Source organism: Calliopsis andreniformis, chromosome 3, assembly GCF_051401765.1.
Source record: "Calliopsis andreniformis isolate RMS-2024a chromosome 3, iyCalAndr_principal, whole genome shotgun sequence".
NCBI lineage: Eukaryota > Metazoa > Arthropoda > Insecta > Hymenoptera > Andrenidae > Calliopsis > Calliopsis andreniformis.
Window position 1 is genome coordinate 28,751,654 of NC_135064.1, and position 19,620 is coordinate 28,771,273.

Below are 19,620 nucleotides of genomic sequence, written 5' to 3' on the forward strand. Positions count from 1 at the left end.
AATAACGAACGTATAATTTACTGATGAAATCTATTGTATTCTATCAAATCTTCGATATAACGCGATCATGAATGATCACAAATTGAAATTGCATTTAAGAAAAAGTTTGTAAGATATATGTGTAAGATTAAATATATGTATGCTTGTAGTAAACTACACATTTCTAAACCTTTCTATGCATGCATGTGTGTATGTACATCACTCTCTATGCAAATACAACGCTAATTTAACGAATTGTTTAGAAATATTTAGAAGTAAAAACGTGCAAAGCCAATCTCAGAAATTTTCACTTAGATGTATGCACTTAATTGTAGATTGTAGCTAAGCGTCTAAAATCGATTTTGGTCAAATGTTGACAGTAGTCGAAAGAAATTGTATGTATATCGCCATCTTGACAATTCTATTACATGTGGTAGGTCTAACCTAAAAAGTAGAGTATGAGCAAGTCAGAGCAAGTATGATATGTAGTATCTCAATGGAAGCGAGCATTTTACATTTCAAAATATTACATATCGGATAAGGCTTACTTATCATTCAATTAAGACGTACTTATTATTTGTGAACATCATTTAAGAACAGTATATCGAAATACATGTAATAAAGTGAATATACAACATGCGGAATACAAATCAGAGTATGTAATATTATCTAAGGATGGTATTTTCAATAAATTTTGAGTACAGAAAACAATCATTTATAATATGTTAATTAATTTTTCTTATCTCTGAATAGAAATGAGAAGTGATCGAAAGAAACTTTCTTGGATCTACCGAAAGAAAGTTAAATTACAAAAGTCTGCAAAACCTGTAGAGAATGAAGATGACACGGGAGAAGGAAATAAAAAGCCGAGAATTATTGTGCGTAATTTGCCATTCAAGGTTAGTATTTCTGATAATGGTAACATATAAAACTTAAATCCACTCATTTGCAGTTCTGCATTTATAGTTGTCAATTTATGTTATTAGGCAAGTAAAGATGATGTGAGAAAGTTGTATGAACCGTTTGGTCAAATAGAAGAAATAAATTTTCCAAAACATGCAGATAATACTCCTATTGGATGTTGTTTTATTCAATTTAGACAATTGGAAGATGCATCAAAAGCAATCTTTAACACAAATAAAAAAGAATTTATGGGTAATAATTAATTTTATCTGTATACATGAGAAATATTTTTATATTAAAAGAATGTTATGATTGAATGTTTAAATATATTAAAAATCTCTGTTTAGGGAGAATATTAAGCAGCGGTTGGGCTGTTTCAAAATCTAAATATTGTGAAAAATTAAAGATGGAATCTGTGCTTGATGCAACTGATACAAAAGATCAAGATGTAAATGAAAGTATAGAGGTGCATAAAGACGAAACTAAAAGGGAAGAAGACTCCTTTAAGAAACAGAAATTAATAACAGTGAAACAGGAAAGGAGGAAATTATTAAAGGAGAAACAGCGACAGAAAAGAGCAAGAATTGTGTTAAGAAACTTATCATTTCAGGTAAGCCACAGTTGAAAATTCAATATATATGTTTTAGTTCTTAAAGATTGGTTATTTTTTAGGTGACAGAAGAGAATTTAAGAGAACATTTTTCTCAATACGGTACAATACAAGAAATAATTATTTTGAAGAAAGAGGATGGTCGAAGTGCTGGGTGTGCCTTTCTACAATTTGAACATGTACAAAGTGCTGCAAGAGCTATACATTATGCAAATCTACAGCTGCTTCTTGATAGGCCTGTTATAGTGGATTGGGCTGTACCTAAACATAAATTTTCTAAGAACAATTCTGAGAATGTAAACAATGAAGAGGTGGAAGTAAAAGTAGAGAAGGAAATTGATACAGAGTCAAACTCTAATGAAGAATTAAGTAGGTGAGTAAGTAGTTGAATTATTTTCAACATTCATATTACACTGTACCCAAATTTTTACATTTAATAACAAGATACCATTTCTGCATTATAGAGAAAATAAGGAGCATGTAAATGTTGTTACAGAAATTAATGAATCTGATGATGAAAATTTAATAAATGAAACAGAAATAAAAGTAGAAAGTGAAGTTTCGAGTACAAGTGCCGAAGGAAAAGATATGGTTGGAGAAATAGAAGAACAAGAAGTTGAAAAAACCAAGCGTTTGCGGTACGAGTCTCATGATGTTTCTGAAGGAAAAACTTTATTTCTAAAGAATGTACCATTTTCTGTAAAAAATGAACAATTGAAGAAATATATGGAGCAATTTGGACCTATCTATTATGCTCTTGTGTGCATAGATCCAATTACTGAGTATTCAAAGGGTACAGCATTTGTTAAATTTAAGGTAAATATTCGCAATGAGTAATTTACTAGACTTTAATATTACATGAAGCATTTTTATTAATTTTATTATAGAATATCGAAGATGCAAATAAGTGTCTAGAAGCGGGAAACGAATTGGAAATAGATGATCAAAGACTTGAAGTGCAAAGAGCGCTAGACAGAAATGAGATTGAAAATAAAGAAAATTCGAAACAACAGAAATATAAAGATTCCAGAAATTTATATCTTGTGAGAGAAGGAGGTAATGCAGAAAACATTTTTTACTTATAAAGAATTTATAAACAATCATTACAATCATATACAAGAACTATAATTTATTACTCAAAATTAATTGCTTATGCGCAACGGCTTGAACTTTGATTTTAGTCATATTGGCTGGAAGTCCAGCTGCTGTTGGAGTATCGGCAACAGATATGGCAAAACGATTACAACTAGAACAATGGAAATCTCAGATTTTGCGTAATCTAAATATGTTTGTATCAAGAGTAAGACTGGTTGTTCACAATTTACCACCTACATTAGACGATGTGAAGCTCAGGAAAATTTTCGAACGTCATAGTCCTCCCAAAGCGGTCGTTAGAGAGGTACTATCAAATATAAATAAAATACATATGTATGCGCACGCATGAATAATATATAAAATCAACTTTATATAGGCACGAGTCATGCGAGATCTCAGAAATGTTAATTTGAAAGGAGTTGAAAAATCAAAAGAATATGGATTCGTTTCATTTACGACACACGAAGACGCGCTTCAAACTTTGAGAAATGTAAATAATAATCCGAATATATTCACTCCGTACAGGGTACGTATACAGTGTTTAAATTATAAAACTAAAGGTCGGCATAAATTTAGCAAACCCTTACTGCATATATTTCAACTTCTTTTTTATTCGTGTAGAGACCGATAGTATCTTTCTCAATAGAAAATCGAGTTATGGTTAATGCTAAGCAAAGAAGAATTCAAAAGAGTCGCGAGAATAATCCTTTATGGTCGGGAAATAAAGCAAAAAGAAAAGGAGAAGATATAAGTGAAGAAACATCAGGAAAAAAATTGAAAATGGATGACGTAGATGAAAAGCCTTTTACTGGAATGGTTGCAACACCTGGTGAAAATAAATTGCGATCGAAATATAAGCTAAAAACTCAAGCAATGATACATAAAGAAACGGTGAAAAAGGAGAAGAAGATGAAAAAATCTTCTAAAAAACTAGAGCAAAAACGAAGAATGAAAAGTGACTCTAAAAACGAAATGAAAGTAAGTACATTTCTTAATTCAAAGCATATCATTTCTTATATACTTTTTTTTAGATATTAACCTTAATTTTCCATTTCTTATTCGCAGATGAAACAAAGAATGAAAGTGAAAGGAGATGATGTAAATTTAGATAAACTTGTAAACAGGTATAAAGATAAATTGAAGACAGTAGAATTGAAGAAATCGAAGTGGTATGAATCATAAGTGTCCGATGTATTCATATTTATTGATAAAGGAAATATATAATGTAAAAATAATGTCACATGCATAATGAAAGTGAAAGATGGGATTGTTTAACAACTTTTTTGTATTTTTGTTTCAATGGCGACCTCTGCAGAGTGTTTAGTTAGAGAAAATTGAAAGAATGATTGTATACGTTTTTCAGTTGTAAACATTTAAAGAAAACAGCACCTACCTTGTATTCCAATAATGAAGTTCTGGAATACTCGACCCAAACAAAGGTTATAGCTGTGTCGCCCAGAGCTTTCCATGATTTCATTCTTACTGAATTGAATGATTCTAGGTCTTTGAATTTGCATGAATTAATTTCCTTACTTTGTAAGACTGTATATGAGTGACCCGCCGCAATTTTGTTTTGTCTTGTCCTCGGGTATAGACGTTGTACAATTTATATTTACTGCTAGTAATCAAGTGATACATCATGATATAACCAATAGTTGGTAACTGCATTACAGTCGATAAATAAGATTTCTGTAGAAAGCATTAAATAGAAAGGAAAAATGTAAACAATTCGTGACTTTTTCTATACCGTTTATACATTCAATTTATTGGACTATTCCGTTAATAATATTGAAATTGAAAATGCAAGAATTAATACTAGTGTACCTAGTGTAAAACCGATAATTTCTCTCCCACTTTTGACTCTTTCCCACCTCGAGTCGATCCTTCGAGGTGACCAATGCGTTTGAATATTGTCTAATGGTTGGCGCGAACGGCGAAGATAAAAGGGTACCAAGTATTCTAGTTCTGATCGGGAGTGTTTTCATTCGAGCACAGTTCATTATATACGATGCACGTTGCACGTATGAATCAAAGCCTACAATACGATTAGCAGCGCGAGAATTCATTTTTAGTTGACATGAAATAATCATATACGGTGATTAACATAATAAGAAAACCATATACTTTCAGTTTTATATACTATAGAATCAGTGATTATAGTAGTAGGTGATTTTGTCCGTGTTACTTATAAGTGAATATTACGTATGGTATTGTATTGACTTGTAATTGTATCATATAGAATTTTGTCATAAATGAGAAGATATTTTATTTGCATAGTTCACTACGTACTGGTAAGTAAGCTACCTTCGTAACTATATTTTTAAAACTAAAGCGGGCTCTACACGATGAGACTTGCATCGAGGTACGCCTCGCGACAAGCAATGGATATGAGACCACTTTGCTTCTTCGAAGATTCAATAAGAATCGAAATGATTCGAAGTGACTTGGCGCGAGACGTACTTCGAAACAAGCCTTATCGTATAAAGCTCGCTTAACATTTGAATCAATTCGAGTCTCGAAGCAAAGAGATGAATCTAAGATGTAAAAAATTCGATTGAGCAAAAAACACATTTTATATCTCGATTAAAACACTAGTGAGAAAACCATTGAAACTCGTGTATACGTATACCTACCCTTTTCAACTAATAAAATGATAATCACTTATAGTGTAGAATTAATTTTCCTTAATATGGAATTGAGAAAGTTTAATTTAGAAAGCTGGTAAGTATTATCTAGCTACTTTTTATGGAATGTATAGAATCGTTTCTATGTGAAATGTGTTGTAATTGTTACAACTCAGACGGAAGGATGTGCCTTGCGTTTCTCCGTAACTTTTTTCATTTAAACAAATTTAACTTTTAATTGAATAACTAATAAGTTCCCGTAAAAGATTATATATATGTATATTTTTTCTACTTTCTGTTTTTTATGATATTTTACGTTAAAGTGAATATTCTAAAATTGACTTTGTAGTAATGACACTTCTCTCATGCTATGTATATACATTTACGAAATGAATTCTGTAATCAAACTTTTTATTTTCTTAAAATTCTTTGCTAATTTAAATTTCAGATTAAGACATGAATATTTTTGGTGGGAAATTCATCAGACCGTTAGCGTACGGTATTAGACAGTTAAACAGCGATCTCAGTCCCAGAACGATAGAAACGTTGACGACAGAAATTAGGGAACAAGATTGGTCACGATGCCGTCCCTATTCAGAAATTCCTGGACCAAAACCTATTCCCCTCTTAGGCAATACATGGCGATTCATACCATTCATAGGTATCTTTCGCTTAACACTATTCTATTTCATTTTCTATTTCATTTTAGCTTGTTTTTACTATATTTTTCATTATATGTACATAAGATATTATTACATATAAAGGTTTAAGAATTGAATTTTTTCTCTCACGTTAAAGAGTTGTACAGAATAAACTTGTCACTTTTATTATCTATAACTATACAATTGCTCATATCCGTGTCTTTTAGAAATGACTGAGATAGAAATAAACAATAAAACCGTTTTTTCATATATATAAATTAGATAGAAAAGTACAGATCGAGATCTAATCGTGAGTAACATTAAATAGTAGAATGAACTGTAAATTCGGAGTTGCTTGATTTTAGGCGACTTTGAGATTCAATCGGTGGACCAAGTGTCGAAAAGATTACATGAGGAATATGGTGATATCGTAAAAATGGAGGGTCTTCTTGGTCGGCCGGACATGGTTTTCATTTACGACGCAGACGAAATCGAGCGTATCTTCAGACAGGAGGAGAAAATGCCATATAGACCCTCGATGCCTTCGCTCAATTATTACAAACATGTGCTCCGAAACGATTTCTTCCAAGGAAATGCCGGTGTGATCGCCGTGTAAGCTTTAAACATTCAGTTGCGTATTATCTTTCAAATTGCGAAATCAAATTTTTCGGACTGTTAACTACTTATACATATATATAGAACGTCGTTAGTTTTTCGTTAGTCCAAATGGACATTTTTTTACACGATGCGCTTTCATTGTTGCTTTATAACATTATCTACTATACAGCAATATTTCTTCTGTTCAGACATTACAAAAGATTTTATGAATCGATAAAAGAGAAGAAATAAAGGAACGAGGTTGAAAATTGTTGGGACTAGGGACCTATTGAAATGAAATACATAATTCTAATGAGAACTTTGATTGCGGACTGTTGTAGATATACCTATCGTTAAATCTTATTGTTAGGATTACATTTTAGAATGTTTCAATTTTATAAAAACATTTAATTGTATCTATAAATGGTATAAAATTCGATAGAAGAACATATATGCGTTTCCAATCGGTGTTATTTCCGTGAAAGATGAAAGAAAATGAACCCGGCTGTGAGTTTTGTCCAAATAAGGGTGAGTTTATGTGTACGCCATACAAGTCGTGTCACTTGTTCGAAAGTAACTCTTATACAATCTGATACGGATATATATGTAGGTAGTAAGTATGTTATGATATCGTTTCCTGTACGGCAACTTCGACAGGTAATACACCGATGCCGTAAGTATGTACATACTTACATGTAGTTATCACCAATCATCCTTTGATACTGTTTTGGTGTCTGCATACAATACCGTGATCATAAATATAATTTTTTTACGAATTTCCCACGAATTACTTAAAACGTAGATGTCTTGCAAAGGAATTTTTCTGAGGAAATTGGTTGCTTGCAGACATGGAGAGAATTGGTATAATTTCCGGAGTAAAGTGCAACAGGTAATGCTGCAGCCACGGACTGCGAGAATGTATATTGGCGCTATCGAAGAGACAAGTTTGGCATTCCTTCAAAGGTTTCTCGTTTTCTAAATCATCCCCTTTATCGTTTCGTTAAATTTCATTCTCCTTACTTTCGTTAACTATAAATTTAAAACGATCTTGTTATTCTTCAGAATAGCAAATATACGAGATCAGAAGGATGAAGTGCCTGATGACTTTCTCAATGAGATTCACAAGTGGGCTCTAGAGTGTAAGTAGGAAAGTAAACATAATCATAAGTGTTGGCAGAGGTTCATTCATTTTTTATGATAAAGATCTATAACAGATGTATCTACATACACGTGTAATGTCTGAAATGTCAGGAAGATATTCTGAAATGCGTTTTATGTACAGCAATTGCTCATGTAGCACTGGACGTTCGACTGGGTTGTCTGGACGATAATGCAAATGTGGAAACACAAAAATTAATAGACGCTGTTTCTACGTTTTTCTCGAATGTTGGGATATTAGAATTGAAAATCCCATTTTGGAAATTATTCAATACGCCAACATGGTTGGAATATGTGAACGCTTTAGATACAATCGTAAGGTGAAAGAAAGTACCTATACATAAATAAAATAATCGAACAGACTTTATTGTCCTCGAAAAGTAAAATTAAATTTATACAGAGCTGATTATTTTCAGCATAACGTCTAAGTACACAGCTGCTGCTTTTACAAGAATAATGGAAAGAGCGAATTGTGGCGAGAAACTTTCTCTTTTAGAAAGAGTTTTGCTCTTGGAAAATGATACCAAATTAGCTACGATACTATCTCTTGATTTATTCTTAGTTGGAATTGATACTGTAAGCGCCGTAATAATTATTGTTATTTAACGCGAAAAATCGTGTCGCGTAATAATGTTAAAGTTATGTAAAAAACATTAAGTGCTATTATCAACAAAATACTATAAAGAAAATTATGATTCGGTAGATTTGTGGTTTTGAAGAAGACATGATTTTTAGCTTGCTAAAATTCATGAAATAATTTTCAGACTTCTAATACGGTGGCGTCGGTTCTGTATCAATTAGCGTTACATCCAGATAAACAGGACCTCGTTTTTGACGAAATCTGTAACGTATTACCGAATAAAGATATGGCTCTACAAGGAATGCACTTGGATCAATTAAAATACCTGAAGGCGTGCATCAAGGAAACTTTAAGGTTCGAGTATTATCTTTCACTCTTTCGTCTATTCGACCTCAAGCTGTAACGGTTCAATCTTTCTGAGAAAGATCAAGGGATTAATAATATTGAAATTTTTGTCCAAAAATATAGGCTGATCTTAAAAGAACATTATATTTAATGTATATCTTTGTTTTCGATGTATGTATTACGTTTTTTCTTGCAGTAAAACAATATTTGTGTTTTCCTTTTTTTATTAGAATGTATCCAGTTGTTATCGGCAATGGACGATGTATGACAAAAGATACTGTAATCAGTGGATATCATGTACCTAAGGGCGTAAGGAGTGATTTACTCTTTAGTTTTATTCTAAATCACTAGGCACGTAACCACTACTCCTTAAAATAAAATTTCATTTGTTTCGTTAGGTACAGGTTGTTTTTCAACACTACGTGATAAGTAATCTTGATAAATACTTTCCACGTAGCAAAGAATTTCTTCCTGAAAGGTGGTTACAAAGTGACGGCGTGTGTCACAATTTCGCATCGCTTCCATTCGGTTACGGAAGAAGGATGTGTCTTGGTCGTCGTTTCGCCGAACTCGAAATACTTATCGTTGTTAGCAAGGTAATACTACACAATCTTAATTGTTCACAAACAGTACAAATTCAGAAAGTCTTTCATTTATTCCGAAAAGATCTTTTTAAAAAAGAAGTAATCGCAATTGAAATAATGCGTGCAAATAACGATGACGCGAAAGAGAAATCATCATACATACCTTTTTAATTGTACTTTCCGTTTGTCAGCGGTTACAGTGAATGCTTAAGAACAATAGATGTTTGATCAAAGTGGTTAGGTCTTCTTCCTTTATTACAGAAGACGACGACACAGCTCTTTCGGATGTCATTAGCCCACCACTGTTAACTACTGTCGCGATAAACCCAGTTAATTCCCAGCTACCTGAGTAAAGCTATGCTTACAGTCCATGCAGATTTTAACTCCTTAGAGTCCTTACTCCTTACTTCTTACTCCTAACTCCTTACTCCTTACTTCTTACTCCTAACTCCTTACTCCTTACTTCTTACTCCTAACTCCTTACTCCTTACTTCTTACTCCTAACTCCTTACTCCTTGCTTCTTACTCCTAACTCCTTACTCCTTACTCCTTACTTCTTACTCCTAACTCCTTACTCCTTACTTCTTACTCCTAACTCCTTACTCCTGCTTACAACTTCACACAACTCAAAAGTTATGTGTATGCGTACATCATACGCATAATGATATGTATGTGTGTTTCGCGCGAAATCGCATTCACTGTAGCTACTTACATAGTTTCACTTTTGAATACACTTTGAATACAATTCTTTTATACGAAATGATGTTGGAAAGATCTTCTGGAATTATATAGTTTTTACAAATTACGATACTAAATAGTGCATATATATATATATATATATATATATATATATATATACCTGTTGTTTTATAAAATTCCCAATATATTTTCCTTTTTCTCGCTTCTCACTATTTCCAAAACAAATTACTGAAATACTTTATTATTCGTATCGTTTTCTACTACATTTTACTTGAAGGTTTACTAACATCTACAATGACAATAAAGGTAAATACGTATAGCTCTTTAAAAAGGAATATTGCAGTCGGGGTGGGAGTTTTATGTGTTTGGGTTCCCCTCGAGTTTTATTGCGCATGCTGTATTTTCTTTACAATGAGACTTTGAACATAGTGGATCCGAACAGCTTAGGGTCCCCTGTGTACCTACCTGAGTTACCTGCGATTTCGGCCTACGACATATATATATATAAGTATTTGGAAATAATTTGGATTTGGTTCCCCGTTTTCTTTTTTTAAAGAAGAAATAGAACGATGTTAGGCTACTACGTATTTATTTGTAATTGGTGATTACATACATTATTCTGTACATATAAATACCAAATGTTTCGGGTTTTAATGATTCATGTTTTATGCTATTTTACATTTTTGTTTATGCATAATAATAAAAGTTATTTGTTTCAGATTTTGCAACGGTACAAGCTAGAATACCATTACGAAAAGTTGGAATATTATATCAATCCTATGTACACGCCTAAAGGCCCTTTGAATATAAGGTTTATTGATAGAAATAGAATGCCCGCTATATTTTCTTCGTGAACGGCTTAGTAATTATTTTTACACGTCATGTACACAAATAATAATCTAAACTATAAACTGTAGATTATTGCATTCCGTCATAAATAGTTAAAAGATTTCTTTTTAGAATTAAACTATTTGCTATGCCTTGGTTATCGTGGTAGTACTTTGAACTTGAGATTTCCATCAGGAGCATACATGAAAGTAACTTTGTATGTTAGCGGTTGATGATGATATTCTAATTTGTAAGATCGTATTAACTGAAAGTTTAAAAAAATTTGTCAATTTTCGAAGTTAATTTAATTTCTGTGCAAAATAAACTTTGTTTCGCACACCTTAGCAAGCAAAACTTGTATTTCTAAGTCTGCGAATCGTCTACCTAGACACATGCGTGCACCATAACCATACGGTAATGATGCAAAAGGATGCAATGTCTCCTTTGAAGATTCTTTAAGCCACCTAGTTGGGTTAAATGTTCCAGCATCAGCTACATATTTGTCCATGTTACCTGTTACTATAGTTGGAAATACCACTTGTACCTATAATATACAATATGTAATGTAGGACTTGTTGAATTGAAGCAAGTATAATCGATTATAGATTTAATATACTTGCAATAATAATGCCTCAAAGTTAAGAATATTTCAACATACTTACTACACCCTGTATAGGGAATAATGGTCTCAACACATAAGAAAATAGAAAATTATTCACGATGCATTACTTACTCCTTTCGGTACTTTATAGCCACAAATAACAGTGTCATGTTGTAGTGTTCTTCCATTTCCAATAACTGTAGAGTAAACTCTAAAATATCGGATGATAAATTACATTTCTATTATAAAATAGAAAAAAAATTGTTGCGTTAATATGCTCAACGCAACAAAGAAAAATATATATATTAAATAAAGGTGCTGCAATATGTATTTCAATAGCTGTTCAAATATTACATACATAATTATAGCATACCTAAAGACTTCGCGGACGAAGGCTTTTGTATACACTGCCTTATCGAGATGGTTTGTCGTAAGGGGTACAGACGGATCAGGGAGAATTCTAACAAGTTCCTCATGGATCTTTTCCTGTTCTTCAGGTCTAGTTGCTATTTGATACAGTATCGAACAAACAGCCATCGATATCTGTGACATAATGTTATAAATTAATTGAAATCTGCAAAATATAAAAAAAAAGGATAATACTTGTCACTAATTTTTCCATATACCGTGTCTATTCCAACAAGGATTAAGTCTAAGGCAAGTATGCACGCCATTTTAGGGTCTGTTTCCTTAGACAAGATTCTTTCTATTAAAGACAAATCATATTCGCTGTCAGCTTGTTTAGTTTTCAGCCGTTCCATTGCTGCATCAATATATTTCATACATATTCTGAGAAATAACAATTTTTCTTAATGATATTTTTTCTTAATGTTAAATAGTTATTGTATAACTCACTCAATAAAATAGTTCATGTTGCGAACATATCTTGTCCAAAGAGGAGTAGGTATGTATCTCCAATACGGAGCTTTCAATTCAAGTACAGCTACATTTCTCAAAGCATATTTTGCTGCATCAATGATTTTCTGGGGCTCTGAATCTGGTGCCAGAGTACCTCCTAAACATCCTAATCTTACATCAAGTGCAACTCGCCCTATACCTACGTAATTCAGAATTCTACTGTGGTTACTTACAACTGACATAATATTTCAAGTATCTTTCATGAATTTATATAAAAAAAGTTTAATAATGAATTTGGTTTAACAAATATCTAACTTAATTTAAATTAAAAGTCAGAATGTCTACTTACATTCTAGAGCCCATTTATGTATTTCATTATCAAAATTATCTGGTAATTCATTGTCCTCTCCTTTAATTTCTTCAATTCTAAAAAAGAAATGTTCATTAATCTATTAATAATAATACATTGGAATCATTGGAATATGACTGTTACATTATGCAAAATTTAAAGTCATATAATGTGTCAGGATATGCATAATTACCTTTTTATGAAGTCAGTTGTAACTGCTTCAATAGGTGTTAAATACTTTCTCACTGTATGCGGTTGCAGAACAGGTTTCTGAACTCGTGTACGAAATTCTCTCCAGGGTTCACCATGTCTACCAGCAAGAATATAAATATTTTACTATGCGTTGCCTCCTATTTCATTATCATTGTCATAAAGTTTGATAATTTAAACTTGGCTCTGTTCAAATTGATATGTTCTGCTACATTTCTTTTTCAACAATAAATTATCTATTATCTTCTATATCAACACATTTCAATGTTTATATTTATAATTTTAACATTATCCCTTTTACCCACACTCCAACAACGCCAGGCAAACTTCCAAAGAAGTCCTTCCTGACATTGCTTTTGTAATGCACGAGGCACGGCATTGATGGTCGAAAAGGTGTTGGGCCTTCTTGTCTATAAATTTTCTCGATTTCGTCAGCGTCGTAAACAAACAAGAGATCCGGCCGACCTATTAACCCAGTTAGACGAACGATTGTTCCATATTCATCATAGAACACCTGCGAAACTTTAGCCATGTCGGAAATTTGGTACTGGCCGATTATTGGAAACAAACGCCAGGTATTTCCGAGAATAGGAATAGGTTTCGGTCCTGGTATGTCTTCATATGGCTTTGGAATGGAGACATTGTGGATGGCGACAGTGTAATCCTTTGTCGAGGTCACTGCACCTGTACGTGACAGAATTTCAATGACAAGCCTAGAAGGAATATGCAAAACTAATCATAAGTGATGCTACTATTTAACAATGCGTTTGTGCTAAAGTTATTTTATTCGATGGATTAAATTGTTAGAAAATTTGAAGAGACGCGTAATTATGTTCTTTACTTGTATTACCTGAGCAGAAAGTTCGCCAAAGGATGTAGGGAGTTAGAGAAAGTCGATGTTTCACTGCAGATTGTAGCGGCCGATTCATTCTACAAAGTTTACTAATCGTCATTCAAATTTGTCAATTTTACTTATAATGATATGTAATTTATAAAGTAAATTTGATGTATAAATTTTGTAAATTTTAGAAATTTTAGAAATTTTAGAAATTTTATTTGAATCATTATACAAGTAATTTGACGTTTCACAATGAATGCGAATAAAAGGGAAGTATCTTATCTTACTACGTACTAATTTTTCTGAATGAAATTTCACTCAATGCCGAGAACTAATTAACGTATGTTTTTTCTTGAAGTCAGCAGCGCGTAAAGGGAATTTCTTCGTTTAGGTTTAAAATGCATTAAAAACGATGTTTGCTACTTCTATGTAACAATTTCGAGTTTTGCTGTTTGTACTTTATGATAAATGCATTTAGAACTTTTATAATTGCTCGTTGTTATTTGTTGAATTTATTGTCGAAGAAAAATGTTGAAAATCAAATCGCAACATTGGTTATTCAATTTGATCAATCAGACAATTTGAAGGGTAAAAAAATAGTTGACATCTGCTTCTATTCTAATTGTGTACTGATAAATTCGAATTGTAATTTAATGAAATAATATAATTTGGTTGTGCAAGTAACGCATTTCATTATGTATTCGGTATTTTCTACCTCGGTTACATGCAGCTGTCCTATCATTAATACGAACTGTTTCTATACTTAGGCACCCTATACATCCTTATAATCCCTGCAATTAGAACCTTCGCGGGTATCTTTACCTGAAGGTGACGCTGGAAGTCTCCGAACGGATTCCTTTGATTCGCTCGAAATTGTCCCGTTACAAGGGCGGTAAGCAGGAAAGTATTTCACTATTGTTTACTATGTATCACGAATCAAATCCGATCGCGTTACGTCTTTAAGCGGTTTTAATGTTACATACAATTGTCAAGATTTCACTGTACATGTTTCTTTGAGGATGCTTCTTCTAGAATGAAACTACGGTGAATTCCCCACCTGAATCTAGACCTCCCTCCATGCTACGGTTTAGCCACTTGAATTCTTTCCTTCGCTAAGCTACAGAGACACATGCAAACATATACTCTTACAAATCTCGAGGAACCACGTGAATTCCCTTCCAGTACTCAATGGGTCACGTTCACACAGAAAACCTATTTGACTTTCTCTTTCTATTTTCATTTCCAGAATTTCTATTTATTTGAATGGGTGTCTAGAAGAAGGGCAGTTTTATGTTGCAGTTTATAAAATTTAGAGAAAAACGTACTAACAATTCATTGTTCACTGTAGCAATTAAAAAAATAGCTTAGCAATAAATGTCTTCCAAACATTCACTCATTCATTCTATAATATTGACATGATATTTCTATTAGATCTATATCAATGCTATAGAATAAATAAATGTGTGAAAAGACAGAAGAGGGTGTTTTTGAGTTGAACATATTGATTTCTAGATTCTAGAATGTCAAGTTTGAAAATTACATTGTAAGCCAACAGTTATCGAGCGTTTACCTGAAGGTAGACAGGTAAAGACTTCAGAAAATTTATTGTCTTTTGTATTCGTGGCAATTTCCATGCAGCCAGTAATACCAATGACCGTTATTATCCTTACGTCTACGGTACCATTGGGTCTGCCAATGTGCCCGATACTATAATTATTACACCCTCCCCATCAATTTTCACTAACAACTACAACTATTATCAAGCTTTCTTTTATCCAGCAAAGCAATGCACGTCACGTTACATCATGTATATGGCAAATTATGATTGATCATTTTTGTTCAAGGATATTGAAAGTCATCTTCAATGTAATTTTAAACGCATTAATATCTTTTTTTATATAATATTAAATACTTTTTATTATGTGATGTTATAGTTAGCATCGAAACAAATTCAACAATGTCTGCAGCTACGAGTTGACAATATAAAGAAGCGTTTGAATCAAAGCAAAGATTTAAATTTAAAACATTGAATCTTAAGAATCCAAACGACTTTAGGGAGTTTAAAAAATTTATTTCGCGATTTATTAGGGTTATTGAAAAATCTCTATTTGGATCTCTATTTTTATTTATCGAGATTTAATTTTGCAAAAATCGGCAAAAAACGGCAGATAATGCTTCTCCTTTATTTCGATTTGTAGTTAATGCTTGCAATATATTTACTACATTTAAATATTGAAATTTTCAAACACCTTCATAAGAAGAAACTAACGCTAAAGGAAGTTGGTTGTTTAAAGTTTTAAACAATTGAATGAAAAAAGATTTTATTAAAAGAAATACATTCGTCGCCAGCACCCCCGGTCCTTACGATTTGCGAGGCAAGGGTAGGGGTAGTTAGCGCTAACGGCAATGAGGGTATATTAAGCGGCATGGAACGGTTTCACGGCTCATTTGTATTAGGACAAACATTGAGAAGAGTTTGTCGGTCAAGTATGATTACTTCGGTGAAGTTTGTCGATTCTACAAACGACAGAGTGTTTGAAATGATCCGATGATTCCGTTTTTGTTCATATACAAGTGTTTTTATCCAATTAAAGATTTAAACTTTAATGAATAGTGTTGAAATACGCAATAAATAAATAATAACAAATAGAGTTCGGATACGTAATATTTATCGTGTACTTTTACGGTTATAACATACGATTAAGATGGCTGTATCGACGATGTGGATTAGGAACAACATGTTGTCCTCTCCCTGCGAGCAATACGTAAGTTTCATTTCGTTTGTTTTTATAATTATACATTTTTAGAAATGTAGAAATATAAATGTTAAATTGATGACGTCAGTTTCAGAAATTCAAATAGTTTGCATTGATGATGTTGAAATGTTGTGGCACTAATTGGAGTATTATTTCACAGGAACGACAATTGACAGAGGCAGAATTGAAGGTTCAACGATCTCTACAAAAGCTTTCCATTCCTGATTGGTATCTGAACAAGCGTTCAAATCCACCGAAGATATTAAACAACGTAACACCGATCGAAATTCGTCCACCTTCCTGGAAGAGTTACAAGTTTAGAAAGGATTCGACGTCTCCCAATTTATCAGGTATTTAAAGACAACATAATTATACATATAGTGTGATAAAAAAGTGACAGAAGCTCGTAGATAGAAAGCCTTAAATTATCCATGAAAAATATGAACGATTCAAACTATTTGAAGGTAAAATACTTAAAGAAATACTCTTTTTTTTAAATTTGTTATATTGCATAACTTGCGTTTATACATCGATCTAATATTTAATAATTAGCGTTGGAAACTGCAAAAAATTAATATCTAGTTTCAGACGTGCCGCCTCCTACGGTAAAAACGACTACTGAAACTGCCAGGAACCAGAAAAAAGACAGTAAGGTTTCTAAAGTAAAGTCAGCGGAAACGAAGCAGAAGAAGACCTCGTCGAAATCGTGGCCATTGGAGGAGGAAGCGTTTGATACGACAATCCCGGAAATAAAGCTACCAACAAATATTAGTAGAACGTTCCCAAAGATGTCGCCATCGAGGAAGATTCAAAATATAAACATCGTCTTCCCGCCTGGTCCACCGATCAACATTTCGGACGAAACGAGAAATAAGCTGAACGCCAAGGATGCCAAATCGAAGATAGAGACCAACGCAGAGCAGAAGAATGATACAAGCAAGATGGATGAAGCGATCCAGCAAACACCGACGAGAAAAAACAGGCACGAGAGTTTTGAATTGCCGGTGGTACAGTGGAATACAACGCCAACATCACCTATAAACACTCCGAACATGAAAGGAAGTTTTAAGGTACGCGTCGCTTCAACTCCCAAATTCACGCCCGCTAATTTGTTCTCGTCAACCGTTATCGAAGACTTTCTGCCAGCGAAGAAAGGTGTGTCGCGTAATATTCTTGAGAAATCGTTTATTTTCGAGGGGAGCTCTAGATTGTCAGACAGTTTTGCAGAGAAATCGTTCGGCAGTGCAACTAGATCAAAGAAATTATCGCAGAGTCTTCTGGAGAAAACGTCGTTTTTTGAAAACAATTCAAAGTTCGAAGAGTTGTCCGATTCCAGGTTAGACATATCGAAAAAGTTAGTTAATAGGCGATTAAGTTTGTTTCTAGAGAGAAACATACACTCAATCGATCCTATCCTTTTCGAGAAGGACGACAAAGCAGTCCTGGCGTGTCCTAAATCTTCTTCCATGGTCCGCGAAATGGTCAATAAATTAGAGATTTCCGCAGATCAGATTCACACTTGTCAGAAGGAATTACAGTCGAAGTCGAAAGATCGAGATTTTTCTCGAGTGCAGATGTCAAATTTAGGGAAGAAAAATGCGGCAGCCGTCCTTGAAGAGAAGATGAAGGTAGAAACACAATCGCCGTGTACAAGGTTTCTCTACTCCAGGAGAAAATCTATAGACCTGGAGAACGTTGTCAGGAGCAAACAATCAGCTAGTCGAGAAAATACTATTGTTCGAGGTATCATCGAAACGTTGACACAAAGGTCCACTAAATCTTCGTTGTCGTCGGTGCCGAATATGGGGATCAATCAGAACTTGGTGAAGAAGTTGATAGATACGTTAGAGAAAGGAGAGGTGCAAGACGCAGAGACGACCAGAAAGGAGGAAGATATCGAGAGCTGCAGCGAAGCCGAGGATAAGTCTTCAGCGACTACAACCTCGCTGAAAGACACAGACAGCAGTAGCGATTCGGATCAAAGGTTAACAGAGTTGAGGAGCGACGTGGAGAATCAAACGACCGATTTTGAAGTCTCGGTGATAAAAAAAATGTCGGAGGACGAGCTGAAGATTCCTCAGGACGACGATTCTGTATACTGGATACCAGTGTCCAGATGCAAACTACCACGAACCAGCTCTCTGCTCAGCATCATGTCTAGATTGTCTGGCAACGGGCAATCCCCTTGTGTCAGTCCAATCAGAAGCGACAGCGAAGGGGACAATTCACGGACGGTTATTTGGGGAGCAACTTTTAAGAAAAGCAATCACGCTTTATCCAGAAGATTGTTTAGGATTGATGAAACTACTGTAATCGATTCGGGATACTCTGATAGGTCTGATAAATCCGGAACTAGTGGATCCGTTACGGATAGTACTTGGTCGGAGGATACCCAAGACGTTTCTAGCTTCGAGAAGAGGTCGAGCAAGATGAAAAAGTCTTCGAGGCGGAAATCAATCGTTGGGCACACCTTTCGCGCTTCGTCGTGATAAGCAGTACGAACATTTTTTTCACGGACAGGACCAAATTATGACTTCGCGAATTGTTTAACGGACATTACGAATATATGTATGTTTTTACCGATTTTTTAAAGGTATTGTTGTTGCGTTATAATAAGATATGTGTATGTGAAATGGAAATTTTTGAAAAATTTGTAATCTAGCACAGATTATCGTATTGTAATTTTAGCATGATTTGTACAAAGCTATGTATCTCACTGTTTTTTCATCGCGATTAATATTTCCCATAGCATATATAAAACATATGGTAATTACGATAAAACTTGAATAGAGTAATGAAAATCGAAATAACAGATGTTTATAGGGTATTTTTAATCACGATTTATTTGCCAATCAGTAGATAATTGGATGCAAAGCGAGAGAGTTTTGTTCACTTTTGTCAAAGTTAAAACTATATTTGTCAAAGTCAAGTCTCTATGATGGTGTTGCTAAACACTATCAATTTTCGATTTAAACTGTTATTTTTCTAACATTTACGATAAAAATATGTGAATGTACTGACAAATAAGAATAAAACTTAAACAAGTATGCGATTATAAACTCGATCAAGTGTACATAAGTATATATATATATTTTTTTAAAATACACTTTCTTTGTTAAATTGTTTCTTGTACACAGAGCATACATACATATGTATGCACTTATGTACTTCGCGTGCTGTGCCCTGTGTATTCCTGAAATATCAATAAATCCATGTGCATCTTGATAATCAAATTTTATGTGTTTCATTTCTGATTTGAAGTTACTGATGTTCACACTGCAAGAGTTACGAGTTCGTGTATGAAATTGTTAATAACAATTAACGCTGAAAATATTCCATAATTTAAAGGAAAAGGAACTCACTTG

At 33.5% G+C, this 19,620-nt stretch overlaps 4 protein-coding genes across 4 annotated transcripts; 3 read left to right on the forward strand and 1 right to left on the reverse strand.

The window, feature by feature from the left end:
- Positions 1 to 472: 472 nt before the first annotated feature.
- On the forward strand, positions 473 to 4,315 carry LOC143177532 (RNA-binding protein 28). Its single transcript, XM_076375493.1, has 11 exons — positions 473 to 634; positions 733 to 878; positions 966 to 1,134; positions 1,230 to 1,492; positions 1,555 to 1,865; positions 1,957 to 2,308; positions 2,380 to 2,548; positions 2,674 to 2,891; positions 2,964 to 3,113; positions 3,209 to 3,565; positions 3,653 to 4,315. The coding sequence occupies exons 1-11, from the start codon at positions 616 to 618 to the stop codon at positions 3,767 to 3,769; spliced, it is 2,271 nt and encodes a 756-aa protein (XP_076231608.1). The 5' UTR covers positions 473 to 615; the 3' UTR covers positions 3,770 to 4,315.
- Positions 4,316 to 6,273: 1,958 nt separating this feature from the next.
- LOC143177374 (putative cytochrome P450 49a1) lies at positions 6,274 to 10,669 on the forward strand. The gene is made up of 9 exons (XM_076375248.1): positions 6,274 to 6,464; positions 7,296 to 7,412; positions 7,512 to 7,588; positions 7,732 to 7,927; positions 8,024 to 8,183; positions 8,372 to 8,541; positions 8,763 to 8,841; positions 8,931 to 9,128; positions 10,535 to 10,669. Exons 1-9 carry the CDS (start codon positions 6,289 to 6,291, stop codon positions 10,667 to 10,669), a joined length of 1,308 nt encoding a protein of 435 aa, XP_076231363.1. The 5' UTR covers positions 6,274 to 6,288.
- Cyp301a1 (Probable cytochrome P450 301a1, mitochondrial) lies at positions 10,456 to 13,590 on the reverse strand. Its single transcript, XM_076375250.1, has 10 exons — positions 13,512 to 13,590; positions 12,967 to 13,345; positions 12,645 to 12,761; positions 12,452 to 12,528; positions 12,100 to 12,301; positions 11,871 to 12,033; positions 11,618 to 11,787; positions 11,377 to 11,455; positions 10,984 to 11,187; positions 10,456 to 10,908 (listed from the first exon to the last, which is right to left on the reverse strand). Exons 1-10 carry the CDS (start codon positions 13,588 to 13,590, stop codon positions 10,801 to 10,803), a joined length of 1,578 nt encoding a protein of 525 aa, XP_076231365.1. The 3' UTR covers positions 10,456 to 10,800.
- A 2,614-nt stretch (positions 13,591 to 16,204) lies between these two features.
- LOC143177376 (uncharacterized) lies at positions 16,205 to 18,744 on the forward strand. The gene is made up of 3 exons (XM_076375251.1): positions 16,205 to 16,264; positions 16,416 to 16,605; positions 16,838 to 18,744. The coding sequence occupies exons 1-3, from the start codon at positions 16,205 to 16,207 to the stop codon at positions 18,742 to 18,744; spliced, it is 2,157 nt and encodes a 718-aa protein (XP_076231366.1).
- Positions 18,745 to 19,620: the final 876 nt, after the last annotated feature.